This window comes from Tubulanus polymorphus, chromosome 6 (assembly GCF_964204645.1).
Source record: "Tubulanus polymorphus chromosome 6, tnTubPoly1.2, whole genome shotgun sequence".
Taxonomy (NCBI): Eukaryota; Metazoa; Nemertea; class Palaeonemertea; order Tubulaniformes; family Tubulanidae; genus Tubulanus; species Tubulanus polymorphus.
In genome coordinates, this window is record NC_134030.1 from 10,214,068 (window position 1) to 10,242,042 (window position 27,975).

Genomic DNA, 27,975 nt, shown 5'->3' on the forward strand with positions numbered 1-27,975 from the left:
CATAGAAGATCTATTTCTAAACGAAGTAGAAAGATAATCGTGTTCATTTAATTGAAAATATCTTCGAAATTTTAACGATAGATATCTTTACAATTTACCTTCTTTGTTTATAGGACCGTGGCTCTTTTATTCATTACACAATATACTTGCGCACATGTTGGATTTTCATGAGAACTAGTTTTTCTTTCTCTATACATCGCAGCGGGGAGCCGCTTGCGACAGCGGGCGATTTTCGACGGGCGAAATGACTAGAATTGCGTATTGCGCACTTTACATATATATACAACGATCAAATTTGTTGGAATTAAAGAGATTGATAGATTCGGTTAGATATACGATGCTTTGATAAACTGTAATTATTTCTGTCGAGAATATCCTGGATGTAGTTGACAGTTTGTTGACGAGGGGTGAAAAACGCTGGCTTTCATGGAAACCAGACGCGACAAACATATCCGCATATTGCTAATCTGTCGTCAAAAAGACTGGAATGTATAATCTGGATTTCGACTTAGACTAAAGTCGTGTATGACGTACTGAAGAACGTTCCCCGTGAAGAAATTGTGTCTAAAAAAGGGCTTTAGCTTAGTAGATAATTAAGTTTCCAAAATTGTCATGATGGGTGTACTTTCATTTTAGTCTGGCATCAATTAAAAAACCTACAATCATTAGTAGGCCATAGGGTCCAGTTTTAGAAAAAAAAAAGTTTAATTAGGTTAAGTTCGAACAGTTAAGTTCGAAATGCCGCCGGCAATGAAAACCTGAAGTGGCCAGTAGCAGTTAAATCAACATTTTAGTATACTTTCGTGTGAACCTGTATCCAGGGGTGATTATTCAAATTTTCATCACAGGCATATTAGGCAATGTCTAACGCTCGCACGAATATTTCCTCATACAGTTGAATTTGAAGCCGGAATTACTGCGATTCCTTCCATTTTAGATCTCGTTTGCGTTGATCAACTACTTGTTACAGGCGGCAATACGAAAGAAAAATCGAGTCAAAATTCAATTTTTTTTCAGTTTATTTCGTTAACGTTAACACTGCATAAAATACAATGAGATTAATTGTGACAAAAGTATCTTTTCACAAACAATATTCTACTCCAGAGAATATAAATTAGAATTGTGTAAAGGTGCCGTTTGCGTCGCTATCCGGCACAGACATGGTATTTATACTATCATGGAGACCACGGTTCATAACGCCTTCCGATGGCGAACGCATGTTGTAGGCATGTTCTTCATCCTTGCAGCTACAAGAACGGCACTTGAAGACCCTAACAATGTTCCCGAAAAATCTATCTATTGGGGCCAATGAACGAAGGCACTCCGGCAGAAATTTCCAGTTTTTTAGCGTTACCGGTAAACAGCTCGGTCGTTTGGCTTGAATCAATTTGATAATCAATATCGCAATTACTAACGCGAGTATCGGGACGCCAACCCCTACAAGTGCCTGCCAGCCGATCAGGGAGAGTCCGAAAATTGCACCCGGTAATAGGAAAAACATAAATATTAAGTAAACAATCGGAAACCATCTGTAGTTACAAGTGCGCATGCCCAGGAACTTAGCCATGTTAATCGGTAATTTCCGCATAAACGGTATCGGGTAGAAAATTATGATGCCTGTGATGTTGAAGAATAAATGGCAAAAGGCCACTTGCATAGCATTAGGAAGCTGGTCGCCATCTGAGGCCAATGATGCAAGCAGTCCAGTAGCGGTTGTACCGATATTTGCTCCCAGCGTCAAAGGATACATACGATCCAATGAGAGTACCCCGACGCCGACTAGTGGGGTCAAGGCCGATGTAAATATGCTACTGCTCTGCACGAGTACCGTTAATCCAGCGCCAAGCAAAATCGCCAAATAACCAGTTAAAAACGAGCATTTTCCCGGGAAATCAGCGTTCACGAATTTCTTCAATGCTATGGCGATCCGGCCTTTGAGCAGAGCGTTTAGAGTCTTCACAATCAACACCAAACAAAGGCACAACAGGAATAACGAAATAACTAACAAAATTGCTCCGATAATATTGTCATCCCAGATTCCAGCAACATTCATAAACATGTATTTACCTGCAATAAAGAAATATGATGAATTAAACTCTTTCGAGAAATGATCCGGTAGAGATAGTTCAAAAATGATCTATATGAAGATCCGACGTCAATTTCAATTCCTAGTTAGTTCCAAACGAGTAAAGACACAAAAAATACGATATACGTCCAAATTTCAGATGGTCTCTCAAATTACGTAATCTAAAGCCCAATGCACACGACACAGAGGAAAAGGGAAATGCGAAATGTGCCGTGGGCTTAAGCTTGATCGACTGGGTCAACATATAGAATTGAGAACTAAGCTAGTTCGAAACTACATCTCCAACCCAGGACATCATTTCCCATAAACACTTACACCGAGCGAGTCCTACTTTCATGCGTTTAGTGACTGTTTCCGTGAAGTTCGTAGTAACGTTCAGACCGTTTATTTCGGTAACATTGAACCGTTCCTCTTCCACCGTATACTGCGTGACGTTGTATTTGCACCAAGTTTTCATAAGACTTTTCTTTTCGGCTTCTTCGTCGCCTTTGGCGATCTTTTCGATGATCTTTTTGTCGATCTAATTGAAAATATCAAACTACATAATGCGGAATTACGAGTGGTCTAAGTAACGCGATGGACTGAATATGTTCATATTTTACGGGGTATATTTCGTCCTTCATATCGATATTTAGATTCTTAGAATCGCTTGCATTTTTGCGTAGAGGACGAAAAAATAGCACAACGTGGCGCACAGTGGAGCAGGAAAACATCTATCTTTTGTTTTTGTGCTCGAAAATGTATGTATAATTTGGAGCAATAAAGAACAATCTGATCTAAGAGGAAACTCTGAATCCCCAAATCGTTTAGTGTCTTGTCGGAACCACATTATCACTTTTCATTTCAAAAGGTTCGAAACTTAATTTGTGATTCTACTATATACCATTAGGAGGTGGGAGCGTCGTTAGGAATTATTTCGTATTTTGTCGGGTTTGCTGCTTCACGAGACGGTTGTAAGACATTACTTACGCCGTTGTAACAACAATTGCTGTTGCTCTAGCGATGCTGCATCTAAACATCTGTATCTCATTTAACGGTTCAGTACATATGCAGAATGGTGGTACTGTCGAAGGTCAACAATATATAATATCAAAGGTGGGGCTGATAATAGGATGTTATTTAAAATTTTACGTTTCAAGTTGCCTGTCAATTGGTCTATCAAATTTACCACTTTATTGTTTACATAAATAAAAAACAAATCAGAATGAACGAATAAGGTCAATTAGAAGAGAATGAAATTGAAATAGGCGTATATAGGCCCTGTCACATGTAGTTAGTGAATCCATCGTAGCGGTGACTATATTCATCAAATACTGAATAATGCGGATGCAAAGTGCGCTGCGTCGAATTTGGCTCGCGCGTGGGTGATTCGATTCAGCCAAATTTTCGAGTAAATAAATACGCCACAACAAACGTCTGTTTAGGTAAAAAAAATCGTCATGGCTTTTCGCTAAAAAAAACTATGTTTTTACTTTTATCTAACTCTGAAAAATGGCCCCCCGAGTCAACCATCTTCAATTTACCTGTATTACAATACTTGTAAACGGTTTAGTGATCGTTTTCAGGAGATCTTTTTTACCGGAAGTGTACGTTCTCAGATCCATCGAGTCGATGATAGCTTTCGTCAAGTAATACACGTAACCTGGTATAGATTAAAAAAGACGAATGTTAATCTGCAGATTTTGCATGGCACGAGGACGCTCAGATGTCGAGGGTGAAATGTTGGGTCAGGCTTCTAGATGACTAATCCAGGTAACAACTACGTCAATTTTGCGCGACGAGCCTAAGATGAAATAACCATGTAGCACTCGCGCCATTGGTATATTACTTGGAGACATATAAGTCATTAATTTCCCACAGAAGCCGAATAGTTGAAACACACATTGAGACGTTGAAATTAATCTCAAAATTCGAATTATCATCAAGGAATTGTCAATATCGTTTTTTGTTAACGGTTTGTACTGGAAAATAGAAAATTCGGATTTTTGAAAATAAATTTTTCAACGTTTCGATATTTCGATTTTGGCTTCTTGATTGTAAACATAGAATTAATTTTACAAGATACGATATCATACCCATATACACAAAACGGAACGCAAAGACTTTAAAGCACATGATAATGAGACTGCATCGATGTACTACGTAGCCACTTTTTATGCATCATATTTGCATAATAGTACATATATAATAGATCAAATGTTTTGGATACTTGCAAGGTTGAATTTATTCCACGTTATTCGCAATATACCATATACTATTCATATACATTTACCCTAGCTGAATGGATTTGGCAAATATTGAGGAGTTGGATTTTAGATATACATATACCAGCGTTGTACGGCATGTTACCTGAAGCGGCCTCCAGAGGCAATAGGATAATGACGCTCAACCAGTTGAACATGTCATGGACGGTAGCGCCGGCGAACGCGCGACGAAATTCATCTTTATTAGAAATATGTCCAATTGAAACGATTGTATTAGTGACACTGGTTCCAATGTTGGCGCCCATGATGATTGGGATCGCTGTACGGACGTACAGAACTGAAATGATTTTTGAAGAATGTTAATGTAAACACGAACGTTGAAGCAATATTACCTTACATCGTAAAAGCGATAGAAATTGGTTTATAGAGTTGATACATCTTTCAAATGAAAATTGACGAAGAAACTTTTATAATAGGAATTAATTTTGAACAGGTGGTAAAATAAAGGTATAAATGCACGCACTTTTACTGGCGACCATTGTAACGACTATAGAAGTTGATGTCGACGATGACTGCACTAGTACTGTAGCCAGTACTCCAATCATTAAACCCGCTACAGGATTCGCTAATAGTTCGTTATCCGCGAATGCTCGCCCAGCCGCTTTGCCTGAAAAATTTCGAATACATGTTATTGGTACAAGAGATCGACCACGTAACTGATTCTTCGCTTATAATCATAGAAATTGGTATTTCGTTGACGGCACTTAACATCATTCTATTATTACATACCTCCCAGTATTTTGAACGCCGAACTCATAAAATCCAATGCGCAGATGAACAGATAAAGTAGAACGACCAGGAAGACGAGCCTCAGAATATACTCCACAAATACTCGATGAAATTTACCACCACATCTCAATTCTACAAAATGGAGATACAATACAGGTGTGCGTAACTTAGGAAACGAGTTAGACTAAATTAAGAAAATAAATTCTACCACTCCATGGTGTCGACGTGTCCTCCAGTTCTGGTAACGCCCACAGATCAACATGTGTTTCTTTCAAATCGTTGTCCGATGCATTTCCTTCTTCGCGACGTTTTTCCTGCTCACTGACATCTTGTTCTTTTCCATTCAGGACGTCTTCCGCAATCATACTCGCCAAGCTAATGTAAGACACGAATTCAATTCATTGAACATGAACATTTCTTTCTTGTCACTGGAAGTAAGTCTCGGCTCTGGTTCGATATGTGAAATGATTCCTGAAATAGGTTTTTAACCGATGTTTTCGCTTTGAGAAAAAAATAAAGTTGGCCACCGGTGCTCGTCCAGATAAGTACATAAGCTCAGTTCGATCAATATGCATTATTCCACAATCGCGTAAAGGACATGTTTTATGCAAAACACAGTGAAGTAGGGCTCAGAAGCATATTGGAATTCTTCCAATAATCATTACGTCGATTTGATGTCAAACTTACGTATTAGAATATATGCAGACATTCATGTTTAATGCAGAAGTTTTGTATAGCCAATAGGGTCAATACGACCGTTTGTTTCCTTCTAATGTTGTTCGTAATATAATATAACCTGTATTTCAATTTAGTGGCTCACTTAGTACTTTTATCTGATTCTTGGATAAATATTCAGTTAATTTCATTCCAGTACGCCTGATGATGGTAACTGATATTTCGCCGAAACATTACTTGAAATATATATCCTTTTACTCTAGACTTTTCATTTTTGGCTGAATCAATTTGGGATTTCCCTCGTTACCAAAACGACAGGCGTATGAAGGTCAAGGAATTAAAAGTCATCAATTGATATTTCATTAAAACGTGCCGATAATGAAATATGAAAACTACTCGCAGATTTCCTAGAACTATCATGAAACCCAATTATCTTTAATCTTAGGAATTGAGCTCATGGCAAACAATGTGTTCACCGAATCATATACTTCATCTTGAGGATATAAACAGTAGTGTTACGCATATAGCACAGGCTGTATAACCACTGGCCAAGTGGACTAGTTCTGTTGGTCTACTAGCTAGCACGCTTGCTTTCTGACTATGGTGTAAAGAACAACAAAAAGAACGCCTGTCTAGGGTTTGTGGATTTTTCCAAAGCTTTTGATTCAATAAACCATGATATTCTCAAAAAATTACTAGAAGCTGGTATTACTGGTAAGGTATATAATATTATAAAGTCTATGTACGCCAACAACGAATCGTGTGTAAAAAATAACGGGTTTATATCCAGTTTCTTTAAATGTACCATCGGGGTCAGACAAGGCGAATGCATCTCCCCTGTATTATTTAATTTATATATCAACGACATGGAGCAATATTTCATTGATAATGGTCACACAGAGATCGATTTGCAACTTTTTAAACTCTATATCCTCTTATACGCAGATGACACTGTTATTCTAGCAGAATCCCCTGAAGCTCTACAGCGATGTATGGACATTTTATTTGAATATTGTACAAAGATGAGATTCAATGTAATACTGAAAAGACCAAAGTTATGAAAATAGGACTAAGAAGAAATACCAGAAATGCTCTAGCTTGTAACTATAACGGCATCGCACTAGATGAAGTCTCGGTTTTCAAGTATCTGGGTCTTATGATATCAAATATGGTAAACACACAGCAGCCACTTGCTGATCAATGATCGCGAGCCTTCTTCTCGCTGAAAAAGTACCTGCTGAATGCTGACTTCTCTATCTCCTAAGGTTAAACTAGATATTTGATTCTCTAGTCAAGTCTGTATTAGTTTATAGTAGTCCAATATGGGCTTTTGATAACCTTAACGCTATTGAGTCTATACATTTAAAATTTTGCAAATATTTGCTTCGTGTCCGCAGTAGTACTCCTAATGTTATGGTTTACGGAGAACTTGGTCGTTTCCCGCTGTATATTCATGCTCAAATTTCTGCTACCAAATTCTGGCTGAAAATACTGAAAGCCCCACACTCGACGCTGCTCCACAAAAGCTACCAATTACTCCTGAACCAGATTAATAACAACCCTCTCACATCTAACTTGGCATCCAAAATGCGTGATTTATTTAATAATTTAGGTCTTGGATTTCACAGGATGCAGGAAATGCCACCTTTCTTATAAAACTTGTCGAACAAAGACTCAAAGACCAATTTATCCAAAACTGGGCTCACTCTATTGAAACCAGCCCCAAATGTTATACCTATAAGCATTTAAAGTCATCCTTTACCTACGAGAAATACCTTGATATTAATGACACTAGTTTAGTAACTGCTTTCAGTAAATTCCGCTGTGGAAGCCACGACCTTATGATGTGGTAGATGGACCTAAGTGGTAGATGGACCAGGCCACGGATCCCACGCGAAAACCGTTTGTGTAGCTGTAACTCGAATCAAATCGAAGACGAATACCACGTTTTACTATGCTGTATTCACTATAACACCCCAAGAAGCAATTTCCTTCCCCAATACTATTGGAATAATCCGAGCATTCATAAATTCATAGATTTGATGAACACAACATCCAACAATCTCTTAAAGCGTATTGGAAAATTTCTCCGACAGATATTTAAGGGACGTGAATTGCTTCTTGGGGCTACTTAAATGTAAAAGATATGTATGTACATTTTGAGATGTAAAATCAATGAAAGGTTGTCATACAAGTATTATAATTACTTTGAAGAAATAAATAAATTCTAAGTTTCTACGTACCTCAACCTGTTAAAATCTTATGTACTCAGAATATGCTTACCTCATTCTTTGGTTCACCTGATGCAGCTACTATATGCAAGTAGCGAAGGCTTGTACGTCAAATAAAATAGTTCCACTTTGAAGTTTTACTAGTCTCGTTGTATTTATTCTACAACCGGTTAACCCGGCTCCTCTACGAATCTCCTTTCCCGTACAACTTGCGTACTAAGTCTGAATACCAGACGACCTTAGAGACTTGTATGAAGTTTCGTTGACAAATGTATCTGTATCAAAGCTAAACGTCATTGATAATTGTTGTACATATTTCACCTACATCTCACATTTCCTTTATATTTATTTTGTGTCTTTGCGTAATTACTCTTAGTCGTTTGAGACAGTTTGTTCTTTTGAATGATTACTCCAATGTTTGTCGATCCGTGTCATAATTATTGCTTGTCTCGTTATCACGTAACTACTCGTTGCCTTTGCTTTATGTCGATTTTCATGTCCCAGTTTTTCCCAGTCTGTGTGTAAAGTTAAGTAACTACAGTTTTGTTGTTCCAAGCTGCTAATTGAGTCGTTACTCTTTCGATTTGTTCTGTATTTCCAATCGGTGATGATCATCGTAACGTGTGCTTTCGAGTTAGAGCCATAAAACGCACATTCGCCGCTTCTGCTAAACACTTAGCTAAACCCTCTCTCGTGTTTCTTAATTCCCGATACAAAATATATAACCACAACTAAGTGTTTGCATAAGGCCGATACATACAAGGTTATTCTACGTTTTAAACGTAGGTGCGTCTGTAGATGAAAGTCGTTTTTGAACTTCCGAATAAATCAATAGCGCGCAACCCGGCCGCTCATTTCTCGGCCAGTTGTTTGGAAAATATTCCAATGAAATGCGGGCATTAGATTCGTCATTATAATGATACTTCCATTTGTCATTACGATAGTACTTGTACAGAATAACACTCGGTTATCTCACGGTCTCCGCGGCAGTGCTACAATAGTCTTCGCGTTCGGAATTCGAAATATTTCGGCATTTTATGAAGACGAAAAAAAATATCGCCCATATCGTATGGCGGACGATTCGGGCCGTAACGTAAAAACAATTCATGATATATAAATAACAGCGCGATTAGGCCAAAACAAAAAACTGGTGGTGGTGGCGCTACCTGGTATATGATTTGCAGCATAACTATAGAAAATGCAACACTCACTGTAAAAAAATTGATTCCAACACTAATTGCTCAAAAATTCATCTTGATTAAAACTCTATATTCTTCATCGATATTTTCGATAACATAATATTTTATGCATGTTGCTTGCTAAAAGTCACAGAATGATATCATTTTTAATGCACTTAGCTTGGTGAATAGGGCGAGGTGAATATTGTGAAAAACACCACGGAAAATTTGAAATTTTTGAAAACTATTAAAGTTTTTCAACATAAGAATATTGAGGTATTTTATTGAATTTTGTTGTGAAATCAAATTTTGGGGGATTTCTATCAGGGGGGATTTTAACCTGTTACCATCCTCGGCATATTGTAGGAAAATCAAATATTGTCTGTTGCGGATCAATTTATATTTGCTTGATCAAATAGATGATACATGTTACACATTTCACGTTAGTAAACGTAAAAAAGCACTTATTTTCATTACAGTTACTATAATTCCCCTCCCGGTCAAATAGCCGCCTAACCAGGTAACTATTTGCTTCTGGGTGGTCTATCGCACAGTAAGCATAATTAATGCAAATTAGTAGACAGACGGCTCACATCTCTGCGTTCCAAACTTGCAATGGCTAATTTTCACCCTGGTTTTGAATAATAGATACTAGGATTCAAAGAGATAAATATTGCTCCAATAAAATGCGCGTATGAACCGATGAGACTAATTTCAAATAAATCTTTAAAAATGAAATGGAAAAATATTAATCTGATTACGTTGAAATCGCAAACTTTCGCATGTATCTATTATGACTTTAGCCGCGATCACACGAGCATTTTTGGCCCGGGCCAAATTTGGTACGGGACAACACTGTTCACATGTCTGCTAAATGGGCCAAGTTTGGCCCGACCGAAATCGCCGGACCAGGACCGAGCCAAATTTTAGCACCAGACAAATGATTGCGTTTAAATTGCAACTGGCACCGGAAATGATCCACTTCGCTTTTTTGAGCATTGTTTAGTATCGAGTGAATGGTTTGCGTGTGAACGCGCTCTCTAGTTATGCACGGGCCAGATTTGGCCCGAGCCTGATCCGTGCCAATTTGGCCCTGGCCAAATCGTCTCCGTACGTCTCCACTTGGCACCAGTCTGAACAGTTGTTCTGGGCCAAATTTTGGCCGGGGCCAAAAATACTCGTGTGATCGCGGCTAATGATATTAGTACAAGCAAGCTATCATGACTTCTTTGGAAGCCAACGTTATTTTTATTTATTCCAAATACAGTAGGCCTATGTTTCTACAATATATATGGCCATTATTCAGTCAGCTAACCGTATGGACTAGTGGAAAATGTAAAATTTTAGAGTTTCGTGTTAGAAATAACATTCATTTTGCCATCTGCCTCAGGCAAGGTATCTTGACTTCCTTGGAAGCCAACGTTATCCACACCCACAGATAGTGGCTCCTTATATTTCATCGGTTCGTCTCCCTTGTAACGGGAACAGCACATGATTTTCCCCAATAGTCTATCTATTGGGGCCAACGAACGAAGACACTCCGGCAGAAATTTCCAGTTCCTAAGCTTTGCAGGTAAACAGCTCGGTCGTTTGGCTTGAATCAATTTGATAGTCAGTATCACAATTACTAACGCGAGTATCGGGACGCCAACCCCTACAAGTGCCTGCCAGCCGATCAGGGAGAGTCCGAAAATTGCACCCGGTAATAGGAAAAACACAAATATTAAGTAAACAATCGGAAACCATCTGTAGTTAGAAGTACGCATGCCCAGAAACTTAGCCATGTTAATAGGTAGCTTCCGTATAAACGGTATCGGGTAGAAAATTATGATGCCCGTGATGTTGAAGAATAAATGACAAAAGGCCACTTGCATAGCATTAGGAAGCTGGTCGCCATCTGAGGCCAATGATGCAAGCAGTCCAGTAGCGGTTGTACCGATATTTGCTCCCAGCGTCAAAGGATACATACGATCCAATGAGAGCACCCCGACGCCGACTAGTGGGGTCAAGGCCGATGTAAATATGCTACTGCTCTGCACGAGTACCGTTAATCCAGCGCCAAGCAACATTGCCAAATAACCAGTTAAAAACGAGCATTTTCCCGGGAAATCAGCGTTCACGAATTTCTTCAATGATATCGCGATCCGGCCTTTGAGCAGAGCGTTTAAAGTTTTCACAATCAACACCAAACAAATGCACAGAAGCAATAATGAAATAACTAACAAAATAGCTCCGACAACATTGTCACCCCAGATTCCAGCTACATTCATAAACATGTATTTACCTGGAAGGAGAAAAATTGATGGTTTTGATAAATAGCTTTAAATTGATGAAGTATTCATAGAAAAAAAGAATGTAGTCCCAAGTAGATTACTTCGAATACCACTTACAGCGAGTGAGTCCTGCTTTCATGGTTTTATTAACTATTTTTGTGAAGTTCGTAGTAACATTAACACCGTCTATTACGGTAACATTAAACCGTTTTTCTCCCACCATATAATGAGTGACGGTGTATTTGCACCAAATTTTCATTAGACTTTTCTCTTCGGCTTCTTTGTCGCCTTTAGCGATCTTTTCGATGATCTTTTTGTCAATCTGAAATTATCAGCAAATGTTGTAGCAGCCTTAAATGAAAGGCCTGTGTGTCAATTGTTTGTAATATTTTACATTTTTACCACATTTATTCTTTATCATTATTATTATGATTATTTATTGTCGGATAGAATTCCAACAAGTTATGATATAGTGATATATAAATGAAATAATGATAGTATGTTAACATAAGATCTTGTAATAATACAACAAGTAGTGCGAGCAAAGGGGGCGTTTATGCAAACAGTTTCTGAAATGTTGGAATTTTTTGAAAAATTACTTTGAAAAAAAACATAACTTCAGGTGTTGAGTACCCTGCATTTTTATGCGCGCAGCAAAAACTAGACATAGGTTTTTATATCGCTCTCATGTCACATTGTTGCAAATTTTAGAAATGAATATTGCATAAATGAAAACTAAAGATTCACAGGGTTTGAATTTTACTAAAAATGTTAAAATCTATCCACAGACCAATGAAATATGATAAAACACGCATCACAAATGGATTTAAAAAAACGAGTAAAAAAATGACACAACAAAACAGGACAAAAGTATCCTAACAAAATGGCGGCTAGCAACTGTAAAACAGTTTTCTCAAAACAGCAAAAATACAATATCACGACGAACATGTCACATTGCATAGCTTTAATAATTACATTTTCAACATGATGTTTTAGATTTGAGATTAAGATATGGCGTAAACTAGATTTTAGACTGAATTTTTACTTATACGTATATGAATTTTTGCGAGTGTGTACCTGTATTACAATACTTGTAAACGGGTTAGTGATCGTTTTCAGAAGATCCTTTTTACCGGAAGTGTACGTTCTAAGATCCATCGAGTTGATGATGGCCTTCGTCAAATGATACAAGTAACCTAAAATCGGACGAAAATTCATTTCTGTATTGCACATGAAAAAATAATGCCATTCTCAGTGTCAGAACGTAACGTTCCATTTAACCAGAAATTAGAAATTACGGTGCAATGTGAAAATTTTTCAATCCAAAATCTCGCTTGATTTAAGTTTTTTTTTTAATTATTAGTAAAGAAAAGTAGCTGAGTACTAGTAAGGTGTAGCCCTGGACGTATCGGCCCCACTCCGATCGGTGGCGCCACCGCGCGGGATTTACGCGAAGCAGCAGAACACAAACACGGCCACTCTCTCAATTTTCAATGATAGAAATCGTGTGTGCATTTCAATTATTTCGGCTGTTAGGGTTTTAAGGCACAATATAAGTTGATGATGTGATATGGCGATGTTAATTAGCCGCAGTGAAGCTAGTCACGAACGGTGCCGATTGAGTGTACAGCTGCCAAAAACACTGAAATGTGCGTAGTTGCGTAACTATTTGCAGTGAATTGCAGACGAAACATGAAGCCTTAACGGCCGTTTAAGAAAAATTTATACCAATCGCAATTGTAAAATAAAAATGAGATAGAACCTAAGTTAAAATTCCGGCCATTTCTAAAATGTTATTAATTATTATTACTAATTTTTTAGTCAGTGCGGAACGTTTACTTTTCCAACAATAATGAGGGGTGGTAGGTAGTCATGCAATTCAAGTCATCATTTATTACACGTTACTTCCGTGTTGTTGAAAATCTCGCGAGTCCTGGACTAAACCCCAATGAACAATGTGATCTGTGTGCCGGCCACAAATGCACACAGATCACACTACACTACCCATTACACACTCCAGTACCCACAGCTTTCATATATCCATCCAAATATTTAGTGGCTTTCTTCCTGGGTATGTACATAGGTAAAACATGGACGACACACGATTGTTCGTCGAATGGCGGGAAACTGCGACCTTTCACTTCAACAAACTGCTTGCGTTTGACGTAGGAAATCACGTTTTGGCGTGAGGTCAATTTCCTCTATATAGGTTCTTTGTGTGACGCCAATGTGCGCGATATTGGTCAAATTCCATTTGTGGGTAACAGGCCCGTGCCCAGCTTTATGAGGGGTAGTTCTATTTCAAGAAAAAGGGCACTTTTTCACCGTGAAAAGGGACAAAGTTTAGAAATGAACGAACAGTGGCCCATTTTGATTCATGTGTCCCTGCTGCTGGAACATGTGCCTTCTAACAGATGCAGCGATGGTTTGAAAAATTGACAAGGTGCAAAAATTAAATGTTTCAAAGAAATGAAAGTTATGTCCAAATTTCTTGAAAATCTTGACCAGGATTCCTTGGCGCTGACTTTTTAAGGGCACTTTGAAAATTCAAGGGGGTTCGTTCACTACACCCGAACCCCGACTCGGCACGGGCTTGGGTAAATGTTGTCTTTAAACTGCTGTGTTTAAGGGGCACCTACCCGTAGCGGCCTCCAGCGGCAATAGAATTATGACGCACAGCCAGTTGAACATGTCATGGACAGTAGCGCCGGCGAATGCACGACGAAATTCATCTTTATTAGAAATATGTCCAATCGAAACGATTGTATTAGTGACACTGGTTCCAATGTTGGCGCCCATGATGATTGGGATCGCTGTACGGACGTACATAACTGAAATGATTTTTGGAGAATTCTAATGTAAAACGAACGTTGAAGCAAAATTACCTTACAATATGAAATATCGTTCGACAAAAATTAGTATATAATTTTGATGCGTTTTTAAATAAAAAGCTGATTAAGAAACATAACACAAATTGATTTTGAACAGATGGCATAATAAAGGTATGAATGAACGCACTTTTACTGGCGACCATTGTAACGACTATAGAAGTTGATGTCGACGATGACTGCACTAGTACTGTAGCCAGTACTCCTATTATCAAACCCGCTACAGGATTCGCTAATAGTTCGTTATCTGCGAATGCTCGCCCAGCCGCTTTGCCTGAAACATTTCGAATACATGTCATTGGTACAAGAGATCGACCACGTAACTGATTCTTCGCTTATAATCATAGAAATTGGTATTTCGTTGACGGCACTTAACATCATTCTATTATTACATACCTCCCAGTATTTTGAACGCCGAACTCATAAAATCCAATGCGCAGATGAACAGATAAAGTAGAACGACCAGGAAGACGAGCCTCAGAATATACTCCACAAATACTCGATGAAATTTACCACCACGCGTCAATTCTACATTCGAAAATACTTACACTTATTTGAGGGAAACAGTTTGATAAAATTTAACTTATGGAAATCTCAAATAAATGTAGCCCACCACTCCATGGTGTTGTTGTATCCGTCAGTTCTGGTAACGCCCACGGGTCCACTTGTGTTTCCTGTGAATAGTTTTTGAATTCCTCTCGTACATCTTCTTCGTTCCTCATCTGTTCTAGCTGAACAGTTACGTCATTTCCATTTAGGTCCCCTTTCAGAGTGTTCCCGGCCGATTCATCGGACGTCATAGTCGGTTCTAAAAACTACGGAATAAACCAGCAAAACCGGCAGTACCAACGTCAACACAGAAAAATTCTATACATTTGCTTTTCAAGGTGATCTCCACCAAATATAAGGTCACGGCCTTCTAAAATATCGTTCAATAAGTGCTTTTTGCAATCAAACGAGTTGTCGCGTTTTTTCTTACTTCTCATTGTCTTCCGTTCCTGTTAAAAGTTCATAAAAAGCATAGCTATGAGTCCATTTATGGCGAGTCTTTCAACCGAATAGTAAAAAATTGCAATCAATGTTTTCGAAATCGCTTGCGTATGATTTTTTATGAATACACAATTAAGCCCAACTGTAACACATCTGTGTTGGCAAAATCAGCGATTTCTTATGCACACATTTTGAAGTTTCAATGGAAATATGTCCATCCTATGCGATCTTTTATTGTGGGCTTAAAGAATCTTCGCTTTAGATTCCACGCTTAAAATGTACGTATATCTCTAAGTCAGTGGAATTCTGACGAGAAAATCGACGAAGAAGTACTTGCGAGCTAGGCGGTCTCATTAGCGAGTGCGAAAATCTTAGAAATCTTAAAAACCAATATCAAGCAATTACTTGCATTGAAGCATTTCCAAGAATAAACTTATTTACGACATCAATTCATGTCCGAGGCACATCGAGGTTTATGCACAAACGGGCTTTTTAAATAGCTCCATTAAAATAGTCGTCAGGATATGCAAATTTTTTTTTGGAAATGTTAATCTTTGTTACCTTTTAAATCCAATGTACAGACGAAAAAAAAGATCGACCACGTAACTAATTCTTCACTTAATTCAGATCATAGAAATTCGCATTTTGTTGACGGCACTTAACATTCGCAAATACACACCCCACGCCGAACTCACAAAATCCAATGCATAGATGAACAGTAGAACGATCAGAAGGACGGGCCTCAGAATATACTCCACAAATACTCGATGATATTTGCCACAACACGTCAATTCTACAATTGAAAATACCTAGACGTAAATTAAGGGAAATTTTGATCGAATTTAACTCATAAAAATCTCAAATAAATGTAGCCCACCACTCCACGGTATTGTTGTATCCTTCTGCAAATTTGACGTCATTTCCATTTAGGTCACTTTCAGAGAATTCCCTACCGCATCACCGGACGTCATGCTCGTTTGATAAAAAAAAACTACAAGTAAAACCTGCAGTGCCAATGTCAACACGGATAAATCTTAGAAAAACTCTATATACTTGGTATACTTATCTCCACTCTAAGGTCATGGCGCCTTTTTATAGCGTGCTTATTCGAAGAAATCCTTTTCAGACGCCATTAATCAAACGAGAAGTCAAACAAAATTAAAGAATCAAACATAAAAAAATGGTAATTGTGGCTATAAATTAGATTTTTCATATTTTCTATTGTATTCTACTTCAACCTCTAATGTGAAACATTTTTTATATACATTTCTATATACTTATTGCTGAATTAGTATAACATGGAATGCACAACATGGAAATTGACCAATTTGGTTTATTCCATGTTGTAGTTTGTCTATGATTGGTTTATTCCATGTTGTACCGATTCCAGCGACCCCTTCTTACACTTGTAAATGTAATTATTTACGATATCATCAATTAGTTACTCATCATTCTACTCCTCATTTTTGAATCTGATTTTGTATATTTTAGATACAAACTTGATGTTATTCAAAACTAGATTTTCAAATAGATGAATCAACGAAAATTATGTTTTAATGATTATGATTTAACTGAATTAGAAAAATATCTTTTGATTTAGATATGTCATTCCTTTAAACGATCTAATTAAAATTGTACATTCTCATGTACGTCGATATACCTTGACCTGGAGGCAGGAAAGTAACCCTTCAAACGTTACACATCGCCTCACACCTCACCAAGTGACTGACCTACTGACCTAATTGTCCGCTAGATGGCGAACTAGTCGAAGGTGGCTGCACAAACTGCACTACTGGCATGCTTGAGAGCTGTCTAACAGTCGTTGAAATGCCCGAGCGCTGATAGGCAACTGAAAATCTTTTTTTTTAGATCGCTCAAAAATCGTTCAAAAATATTCCCCCGTGATCTCGAGAAATATATCTTTTATTCGCCACCGATTGGGTTGGTTTCGTCCGTTCCAAACTCGGCCCGTTCCAGATACGGGACCCATTTTGAACGGTCTAACTATAGTGGTGGCCCGAACGCGGCTCTGCCGGGTACCGCCAGCAGCTCAATCGATACACATTATTCTGTTATTACGTAAAGGACGCGCTTTACGCCAAAGCAATAAGAGGGCTATACATATTGGAATCCTTCCAGTAATCATTACGTCGATTTATTGTGTAACTCACGTATTAGACTACGCACGCATTCATTTTAAATGTAAAAAGTTTTGTATAGCCAACAGGTTCAATATATGTACTACACGTGCGAAAAAATTTGCGAAAATACTTCCTTAACCAGCAAACCGCTTTCTACGAAAGCCCCTAGGGGACATACGAGATAATTTTTTCACAATTTCGACTTATGATGTCGAAATTCGACTCGATAAGTTGAAATTGTGAAAAAAAAAAACTATCCCGTATGTCACCTAGGGGCTTCCGTAGCTTTCTCATATCGGTACCAAACAAATACTGACATGATTATAAGACGTAGCAATACGGTGCAATGTGAGCCAATAATGCCCCCAAAAATATACGCGTTTCAAATACCGATGCAAGTTAGAATAGGAGATATTGTTGAAATCGTCAAATTTCGCTACCATAGTCTAGCGTGCACAAAAAGCGTGGCTGTTGTTCCGCGGCTGTGTGCCTTGCTCCGAAACACGGAACACGTTATTGATAAGATCAATATATTTAGAATTAGTGAAAGTACCGTCGCTGACTCTTATAGAATATTCAAACAGTATGGGGTTTTGAAAAATATTAACTGATCTCCCTTGTGATTTAAGAATATCATTTTGCAGGTTTCGTTGCTCTAACCATACCCTATCTATAAAAGTTGGTAGATACCAACGTATCCCAAGGGAGGATAGACTGTGCACGAAATGCCAGCTTGCTGTTGTTTGTGATGAATACCACTTCATCTTGGAAAATACCCTTTTTGGAAAATATTAGACAGACCTACATAAAAGAATACTATAGGAGGGACCCTAGCGAAGGAAAATTTCAAAACCTGTTGAATTCCTCTGGTAAGACGCGTTTGTCTCTTGTTAACTATATAAGAAAAGGCATGGTCTTTTATAATATAACATATAGCAACATGATCGTGATGTTTTCTCACTGCGAATTATGTACACCTAAGCCTGTTATTTTCATGTATTGTTTTCTTATTTTCGTATTTATCTGCTCTGCGCAAAAAAATGTATTTTGTTGAGCTATAAACTTTTGAATTGAATTGAATTGAATTTGCCGTAAAATTTAAATTAGTTTCGATGTGTAAGAGTTGAAAACCGAATCATCGAAACGTAAAAACACCATACAATTACGTATCGTGTTTCGGATTTGTAGCTGTGTGGCTTAAAGATGCTTCGGATTAGGTGAAATCTCAGTCTATTGTATATTGGCCTAGTAATATCTAATTTTGAAGACGATCACGCTGTTGTCATCAGTGAATCGAAATTCGGGGTGAAGGTCGAAGAATTCGAAGCCATCGATTAATAATATTCCATGAACGCAAGTCTTGTGATAGTACAGGCCCTAAAAAGTACTCGTAAAACTTTCATGAAACCAGTTATTTTCTCTCGTTTTAAGAATAGAGATCAAGCCAAGACTATGTGCACTATGCCCTTTAAAATTCTATATTTAGAACGTGCTTCTTTCATAACACCGGGCAGTGCTACAATAGTCTCGCGTTCGGAATTCGAAATATTTGCGCTTTATGAAGACGAAAAGGGAATATGGCCCATTGCATGCAATCTAAACTGAAACGCCACGTAAAATGTTTGCTTTGTATTTTTTTAAGTCGGGATATAATACGTATATCGACCATGTAATTTTCAAATGTAATTCAATTCATGAATAGAGAATAGTAATAGTAGATAAAATAGCTTTATCCATTTAAAAGGGGTATTATGACTGAATGTAGATAATAATACCCCCGGTAAAAATTCCACAAGGTAAAAATCCCCCAAGTTCCCCTTAGTTTTATTTTCTTTCAAGCTAGAGTATAAAACTTAAATGAAAATGGAACATAAGAATATTGCAGTAGTTGTTTGTTGAGTTTTGCTATGAAATCAAATTTTAGGGAATTAATACCTAGCGAGCATTCCCCGGTGTTACCTGTTACCATTATGACTACTACTACGCGCGTTAACATGGTCGCGGAAGGACACATGAATGAGACATCAAAATGACGATCTTTTTTCGTATCAGCGAGACGTATATTTTCATCTAAGTAAAATATGATGTAACCGCATACGTTCAAACAATGCATCCAGCGTCAATCCGACTGACTTGAATTGGTCGGCGTCACTAGTGATTAGAGGTGATGAAATGACGCGGGTATAAAGGAATTTACAACTCAAAAACTCGTATCAGTGAAATATATTCGTACATTTACACATTGTTTGTTAGATTGTTACAAAAGATAAACCAACCCATGATATGGAAGGGGTACACTGATATGTTCATTTCAGATGCAACATAAGCAACATCGTATGCACGATGCGTCCTGGGCATATTGTAGAAAGGTACATGTATATACAATTATGACATGATATAACATAATTCCATTGAATCGAATTGCCAATGGTTGAAATTCTTTCTTTGACATGGTACAATAAGATACAAAACAATAAAACTAACTTTATTGTCACGTTTAGGTACAATTTATATGTTCTATAGATATTGGTAATCCTTCTAATATACACGTACAATACCGTGTGTTCAAAAGCATTTCCTCCCCATAAATCAGCCGTTTCATTCTGCCCGGTAACGTAGGGAGCAGCCAGGGTCCAACTTCGGTTATCGGAGTTAGTCGACTTAAGTCGAACTAAATGAAACCGAATGTCAGTTAGTCGTAACTATGATCCGGAAATGGATTCAGCACGGCCGCTGTAGTTTTGACCTACCTCCAAGATGGCCGACGCTGTGAAATACGTTACGACCGAACTATAGCGCGTTCGGTTATCAGTTTCGACCACTAGTCGACTAGCTACGAAAACCAAAATTCACCCTATATGTTTATACTCGTAATTAGTAGGCAGACAGCTCACGTTCCTCGTGTGAAGAAAACTAGATGTGATACGCAACGTTCTGAACACTGCAGGGAAATTGTATGATTTTCGACCGAGGTGGATGTCAGTCTGACTTTTTACATTTGAACTTATAACACTTCGATTACAGCGAATTACATTGAATTACAGATTTATGCAAAATATTACTAGGTTTTATCTGGTTATTACAGCTATTACATATTATTACACCTTGATTACAGCGAGTTACATTGAATTACAGATTATCCCTTATACGTATTACTAGGTTTTACATAAAGATCTTTATGTATTTTTTATATTATGTATAGGCCTGCATTATGAATTGAGTTTAGGTCTATGAATTGCGTATATCCGAGGCTAAATGAAGCCAGGGATTTTATTACAAATTATTTTTAATATGGAAAAAAAGTTAATTTTGGGACTACATTTTGAGCCTTATATAACTTTTAATCAAGAATGAAACATTTATATTGAATATTCTCTACATCGGCTGTCCGTTTGTTAATCGCCATCGAGCGACGTTCCCCTTCGCAACTGTGAAAATGCATCTTGCTATACATTACATTGGAAAATCATATCACATGTAGCTATTATCACATTTTAGTTTATATCCGATACGTCTATGAAGGTTGATTGAATATATATTTCCAAATACGCAACACAATAATATACTAAAATCCGAATACCGATGACAATATAGATGGTCTGTATTCACCCTTACCTTATGGACTTGAGAAAAAAATATTGAATGTTAGAGTTTCGTGTTAGAAATACCATTCGTTTTGCCATGTGCCTCAGGCAAAGTGTCTTGACTTCCTTGGAAGCCAACGTTATCCACACCCACAGATAATGGCTCCTTATAAATCTCCTGTTCGTCTCCCTTGCAACGGGAACAGCACATTATTTTCCCCAATAGTCTATCTATTGGGGCCAACGAACGGAGGCACTCCGGCAGAAATTTCCAGTTCCTTAGCTTTGCAGGTAAACAGCTCGGTCGTTTGGCTTGAATCAATTTGATAATCAGTATCGCAATTACTAACGCGAGTATCGGGACGCCAACCCCTACAAGTGCCTGCCAGCCGATCAGGATAAGTCCGAAAATTGCACCCGGTAATAGGAAAAACACAAATATTAAGTAAACGATCGGAAACCATCTGTAGTTAGAAGTACGCATGCCCAGAAACTTAGCCATGTTAATTGGTATCTTCCGCATAAACGGTATCGGGTAGAAAATTATGATGCCTGTGATGTTGAAGAATAAATGACAAAAGGCCACTTGCATAGCATTAGGAAGCTGTTTGCCATCTGAGGCCAATGATGCAAGCAGTCCAGTAGCGGTTGTACCGATATTTGCCCCCAGTGTCAGAGGATACATACGATCCAATGAGAGCACCCCGACGCCGACTAGTGGGGTCAAGGCCGATGTAAATATGCTACTGCTCTGCACGAGTACCGTTAATCCAGCGCCAAGCAAGATCGCCAAATAACCAGTTAAAAACGAGCATTTTCCCGGGAAATCGGCGTTCACGAATTTCTTCAATACTATGGCGATCCGGCCTTTGAGCAAAGCGTTTAGAGTCTTCACAATTAACACCAAACAAAGGCACAGTAGGAATAATGAAATAACTAACAAAATAGCTCCGATGATATTGTCATCCCAGATTCCAGCAACATTCATAAACATGTATTTACCTGCAAAAAAAAGAAATATAATGAATTAAAATCTTTCGAGAAATGATCCGGTAGAGATAGTTCAAAAATAATCTATATGAGGATCCGACGTCAATTTCAATTCCTAGTTAGTTCCAAACGAGTTACGACACAATAAAATACGATATACGTCCAATTTTCAGATGGTCTCTCAAATTACGTAATCTAAAGCCCAATGCACACGACACAAAGAAAAGGGAAATACGAAAACCAAAAAGTGTCTCCGCGTTTGCCGTTTCCGTGTTTCCTGTGCCGTGGGCTTAAGCTTGATCGATTGGGTCAACATATAGAATTGAGAACTAAGCTAGTTCGAAACTACATCTCCAACCCTGGACATCATTTCCCATAAACACTTACACCGAGTGAGTCCTACTTCAATGGTTTCGTTGTATTTGCCACAAATTTTCATAAGACTTTTCTTTTCGGCTTCTTCGTCGCCTTTGGCGATCTTTTCGATGATCTTTTTGTCGATCTAGAATTGAAAATATCATCAAACTACATAATGCGGAATTACGAGTGGTCTAAGTAACGCGATGAACTGACTATGTTCATATTTTACGGGGTATATTTCGTCCTTCATATCGATATTTAGATTCTTAGAATCGCATGTATTTTGCGTAGAGGATGAAATGATAGCACAACGTGGCGCAGTGTGTGGCAGGAATACATCTATCTATAGGCCCTGACAAATGTAATTAGTAAATCCATCGTAGCGGTCACTATATTCATCAAATACTGAATAATGCGGACGCAAAGTGCGCTGCATCGAATTCTAATCTCCCTCTCCCTCTCCCTCTCCCTCTCCCTCTCCCTCTCCCTCTCCCTCTCCCTCTCCCTCTCCCTCTCCCTCTCCCTCTCCCTCTCCCTCTCCCTCTCCCTCTCCCTCTCCCTCTCCCTCTCCCTCTCCCTCTCCCTCTCCCTCCCCTCCCCCTCCCCCTCCCCCTCCCCCTCCCCTCCCCTCCTCCTCCCCCTCCCCCTCCCCCTCCCCCTCCCCCTCTCCCTCTCCCCTCCCCCTTCCCCTCCCCCTCCCCCTCCCCTCCCCCTCCCCCTCCCCTCCCCTCTCCTCCCCTCCCCTCCCTCCCCCTCCCCCTCCCCTCCCCTCCCCCTCCCCTCCCCCTCCCCCTCCCCCTCCCCTCCCCCTCTCTCTCTCTCCCTCCCTCCCTCTGATTTCTTGTATGAGCTAACTGTTACTTCAAAGCAGTCCTTCATTTAATATCATTACATTTTTAATGTAATTTCTTAATCAATATTAGGGAGCGCTTACCTGTATGACAATACTCGTAAACGGTTTAGTGATCGTCTTCAGGAGATCCTTTTTACCGGAAGTATACGTTCTAAGATCCATCGAGTTGATGATGGCCTTCGTCAAATGATACAAATAGCCTAGAATTGGACAGAAAATAATTTCTCTATCGTGTATACAGAACACTGCCATTTTAGCTCCCGATCGTGTACATCACATTTTTAACCAGAAATTAGTAATAACGTTGCAGCTTGAAAATTGTCCAATCCAAAATCCTGCTTGATTTTAGTTATTTTTGACTTAAAAGTGAAATAAAAAAAGCAGTACTAATAAAGGCTGTAGCCTTGGAGACCGGCTAACTCAATTCATTTTCAATTAAGTTACCCATTGGGTTAAAGGTAATACCAGTCTATAAAACCGGGCCCTGCTGGTGAATAGACAAAAAAACACGGAGTCACGTCACATGAATGAGGACTGTGCCACCAGCTACCCCGTTAGATGGCGCGCGTATCAGTGCAACAACCCTGTCAAAATCTAGTTCATTTTCAATGAACTTTCATCTAGATTTTCAGCCTCCCTCATCAGAAATTAGGCAAATCACTCCTCTTGATAAAGTCAGATGATCTTTAGGCTCATGCGTACACAAGGTGGATTTTACTAATTATCATTCAACGAATTTGAGAAATTATGGATAGATGTCACTGTACGTCATATTGGCCATGTTCAAGTGCAGGTAACTGCAGTTTTGATTAATTTGATTAACGGGTACCTACCCGAAGCGGCCTCCAGTGGCAATAGGATAATGACGCTCAACCAGTTGAACATGTCATGGACGGTAGCGCCGGCGAACGCGCGACGAAATTCATCTTTATTAGAAATATGTCCAATTGAAACGATTGTATTAGTGACACTGGTTCCAATGTTGGCGCCCATGATGATTGGGATCGCTGGACGGACGTACAGAACTGAAATGATTTTTCGAGAATTCTAATGTAAACACGAACGTTGAAGCAAAATTACCTTACAATATGAAATATCGTTCGACAAAAATTGGTATATAATTTTGATGCGTTTTTAAATAAAAAGCTTATTAGGAAAACATAGCACAAATTAATTTTTGAACAGATGGCATAATAAAGGTATAAATGCACGCACTTTTACTGGCGACCATTGTAACGACTATAGAAGTTGATGTCGACGATGACTGCACTAGTACTGTAGCCAGTACTCCAATCATTAAACCCGCTACAGGATTCGCTAATAGTTCGTTATCCGCGAATGCTCGCCCAGCCGCTTTGCCTGAAAAATTTCGAATACATGTTATTGGTACAAGAGATCGACCACGTAACTGATTCTTCGCTTATAATCATAGAAATTGGTATTTCGTTGACGGCACTTAACATCATTCTATTATTACATACCTCCCAGTATTTTGAACGCCGAACTCATAAAATCCAATGCGCAGATGAACAGATAAAGTAGAACGACCAGGAAGACGAGCCTCAGAATATACTCCACAAATACTCGATGAAATTTACCACCACACGTCAATTCTACATTCGAAAATACTTACACTTATTTGAGGGAAATAGTTTAATAAATTCTAACTTACGAAAATCTAATATAAATGTGTAGCCCACCACTCCATGGTGTTGACGTATCTTTCAGTTCTGGTAACGCCCACGGGTCCACTTTAGTCTCTTCGTTCCTCAATTCTTCTCTTGCATCTCCGTCATTTTTCATCTTATCTATGTTGACAGTGACGTCATTTCGGATTTGCCCTTTCTGGGTATTACCCGCCGCTGAATCATCGAACGACATACTGGGTTCATGAACACTAGAACTAGAGATTAAAACTTGCGCTATTTTCGTAAGCGAATGCCAATGTCAGCATAGAACTTGAGAAAAACTTCATGCATGCACGACTTTCACCTAGAATACGGTCGACCTTTTAATAGCGCGGTATTTCGAAGAATCGTTTTTTTCAAACGAGTTATTTCAACGGGTGATTATGTTTTGGAAAATTCTTTGTTTACCTGCTGCTGGCGGTCTGGCACTCATTTGCATACCTGGCCGCCATACAAAATGCATAATTATGTTGGACCTTTCGTCTAAAAACGTTTGCGATCAATTATTTTCATTTTTAAGCCAACTATAACTCTGTTTGTTGGCTAAAATCAGCGATTTACGCACACTTTCATAATAATACTAATAAAAATACTAATTTTATTTCCACAATAAATTACAACATGTCATAAAGAGAAATTATTGAAATTAGAGAGTCATTGAAATTTCAATGGGAAAGCTAGATGTCTTTCTTATGCTGTCATAAATCGTGCACTCTGAAAATCCGTGTGAGCTATACGCGTTCGACTGTATATCTAGGACTCATAAGTCGCCTCCCATTGCGCGTGTATCTGCCTAGATTACGGCAAGATTTTTTTCGGTTCCAAGGGATGATAGTAAACAAAGACATGTGGTCGTTATTGCACTTTTTCAGACATTAGACTAACGACTGTTTCAGATGAAGAAAGTTGTTAAATTCTAGTTTACCTGAAAGAATACCCAATTTCGTGGGTTGTAGCTCGAGGATACGGAATAGAATCCCGAAGGTTTAATGAGAAGTTTATAAAGGACCATATGACGTAACCTTTTCTCTTTTTTGATGCGTTCACGTACACCCTCGAACGTATAAACGTTATAGGCCTAAGTACAGTACAAGTCATACGATATATCATTTTTATGAATTGACGCAAGCTAAAATGGTCATTAAATTGTGTTGCAAACGAAATTTACGGTAAAGGTCACTGGTGATTTTTCAGTCCTGGATATACCGTCTACCGAGTTACGCGGCTGTCATTACGAGTACGACAATCATAAAAACCATTATGAAAAAAACATACTTATTTGCATTCAATTTCCAAGAACACGCAATACACATTTTTAACATTGATTCACGATCAAAGCGCATTGTGGTTGATACACAAACATAGGCCTATATTAGCTCAGAAATATTTCATATTTGACGTATGTTGTTGAGTAAACCGTCGAAGTTAGATTTTAAAATATGGTCACCAAAACTGGGCCGCAGTGTCATCTATTCTTGTGTTGAATGATATATTCAATCGCTAAACTACGGGAATGTATGGCCACAATCGCGCGAGCGTTTTTGAACAGTCAGTGCCAAATTAGGCCCGGAACAACACTGTTCACACGGGTGCTATATGGACCCGTGCCTGTTTGGCCGGAGCCAATTTGGCCCGACCAAAAACGTCGGTCCAGGCCCGAGCCAAATTCTAGCACAGGACAAATTATTGCATTTGAATTGCATCTGGTTCCGGAAATGACTCGCTTCGCTTTGCTTGTACATTTTTTAGTATCGAGTGAGCGCGCTCTCTAATTCTCTAATTAGACAAGGGCCAAATTTGGCTCGGGCCTGATGTTACCAAATATAAAACTTAATATATAAGTTACAGGTAGGCCTATTGATAGTTGACTAGGGTTAATAAAATAATGATATAAATATTGGTAACGTCTGGGGAAACAAATAAAAATAATTATTTAATTTGAAGAGTTGGTTCTAACGAAGAAAAAAAAATAGTTTAGTCCAAGGGAATAATTCAGAAAATATGATTCAGAAACTTGGTATGTAGTGTTGGTGGTTAGAAATATATTTCTAGACGGAGAGTGGTTGATGGAGGTAGCAGATTCTGTAGAAACCATACTAAATTTGGTAGTGAGAGATCACGTGGTTGAAACTTGGTAGAGGGAGAGAGTAGTTAAGTTGGAAAACCAGTAGAGAGGGAAAGAGTTCGAATTTTGGCAGCCACCAGTACAGTTGTTAGTAGATCCCATGAGATTGCCTAGTTGTTAGATTATTTTTTGGAGAAGTTCATCTTAAGAGGCGATCTATCACTATATATAATGATTCATTATCATCACCCACCTCTACGTATTCGACGACCGATGCTTTTCGTTATGGACAGAGCCGGTTATTTCCACTTTCCACAATCTCAACGAATGACATAATGAGCTCTAGGTCGATTGACTATGATTAACAATCGGATATTTTTCTCGTTTCATTGAAAATTTTTGTTCGTGCTTTTCTACATATCTCCTAAGCACCAGTGTGCCATGTTATTTTCGACTATATCACAAGTGAACTAGAAGTAGCACATTATTCAAAATCGTATTAAAGTTAGACATAAATCTTAGTCTATTGTGTATTGGCCTACTTATATTTATAGTTTTGAAGAAGAACACGCTGTTGTCATCAGTGAGTCGAGAGTCGTGGTGAAGGTCGATGAATTCAAAGTCATCAATTAATATTCCATGAACGCCATATATATATATAAATATATATATATATATATATATATTTATATATATATATATATATATATTTATATATATATATATATATATATATATATATATACCAAACCCAAATCTTCATAAATTCTCGCAGCTATTTAGTTCAAAAGACATGACTGTGTTGCGTAATTTATCTATTTTTCTGAAGAAACTAAACGAGCTTTATCAACTCTAAGTAGTAAACCCCGAATTTTAACCGGAACCCTAAAACTGTAATTTGTATATATGTATGTATGCATGTGACAATAATGTATTTTCTTTTCTGTGCTCGAAATTGGTAAAAAAAAATGGAGCACTAA

General features: G+C 38.3%; 3 protein-coding genes across 4 annotated transcripts; all 3 read right to left on the reverse strand.

The window, feature by feature from the left end:
• Positions 1-1,030: 1,030 nt before the first annotated feature.
• LOC141906791 (sodium-dependent phosphate transport protein 2B-like) lies at positions 1,031-27,330 on the reverse strand. 2 transcript variants are annotated; one of them, XM_074796161.1, is made up of 8 exons: positions 27,249-27,330; positions 24,943-25,145; positions 24,724-24,855; positions 24,458-24,601; positions 24,076-24,267; positions 23,324-23,442; positions 2,402-2,606; positions 1,031-2,067 (listed from the first exon to the last, which is right to left on the reverse strand). In XM_074796161.1, exons 2-8 carry the CDS (start codon positions 25,121-25,123, stop codon positions 1,115-1,117), a joined length of 1,926 nt encoding a protein of 641 aa, XP_074652262.1. In that variant the 5' UTR covers positions 25,124-25,145; positions 27,249-27,330; the 3' UTR covers positions 1,031-1,114. The 2 variants fall into 2 exon arrangements, with proteins under 2 accessions (XP_074652262.1, XP_074652263.1); XM_074796162.1 differs by lacking the exons at positions 1,031-2,067; positions 2,402-2,606 and adding exons at positions 19,670-22,041; positions 22,417-22,531.
• LOC141907079 (sodium-dependent phosphate transport protein 2B-like) lies at positions 3,601-5,444 on the reverse strand. The gene is made up of 5 exons (XM_074796650.1): positions 5,288-5,444; positions 5,080-5,211; positions 4,814-4,957; positions 4,436-4,627; positions 3,601-3,728 (listed from the first exon to the last, which is right to left on the reverse strand). The coding sequence occupies exons 1-5, from the start codon at positions 5,442-5,444 to the stop codon at positions 3,601-3,603; spliced, it is 753 nt and encodes a 250-aa protein (XP_074652751.1).
• On the reverse strand, positions 10,507-16,083 carry LOC141907080 (sodium-dependent phosphate transport protein 2B-like). Its single transcript, XM_074796651.1, has 8 exons — positions 15,876-16,083; positions 14,938-15,322; positions 14,721-14,852; positions 14,455-14,598; positions 14,076-14,267; positions 12,514-12,632; positions 11,554-11,758; positions 10,507-11,447 (listed from the first exon to the last, which is right to left on the reverse strand). The coding sequence occupies exons 2-8, from the start codon at positions 15,122-15,124 to the stop codon at positions 10,507-10,509; spliced, it is 1,920 nt and encodes a 639-aa protein (XP_074652752.1). The 5' UTR covers positions 15,125-15,322; positions 15,876-16,083.
• Positions 27,331-27,975: the final 645 nt, after the last annotated feature.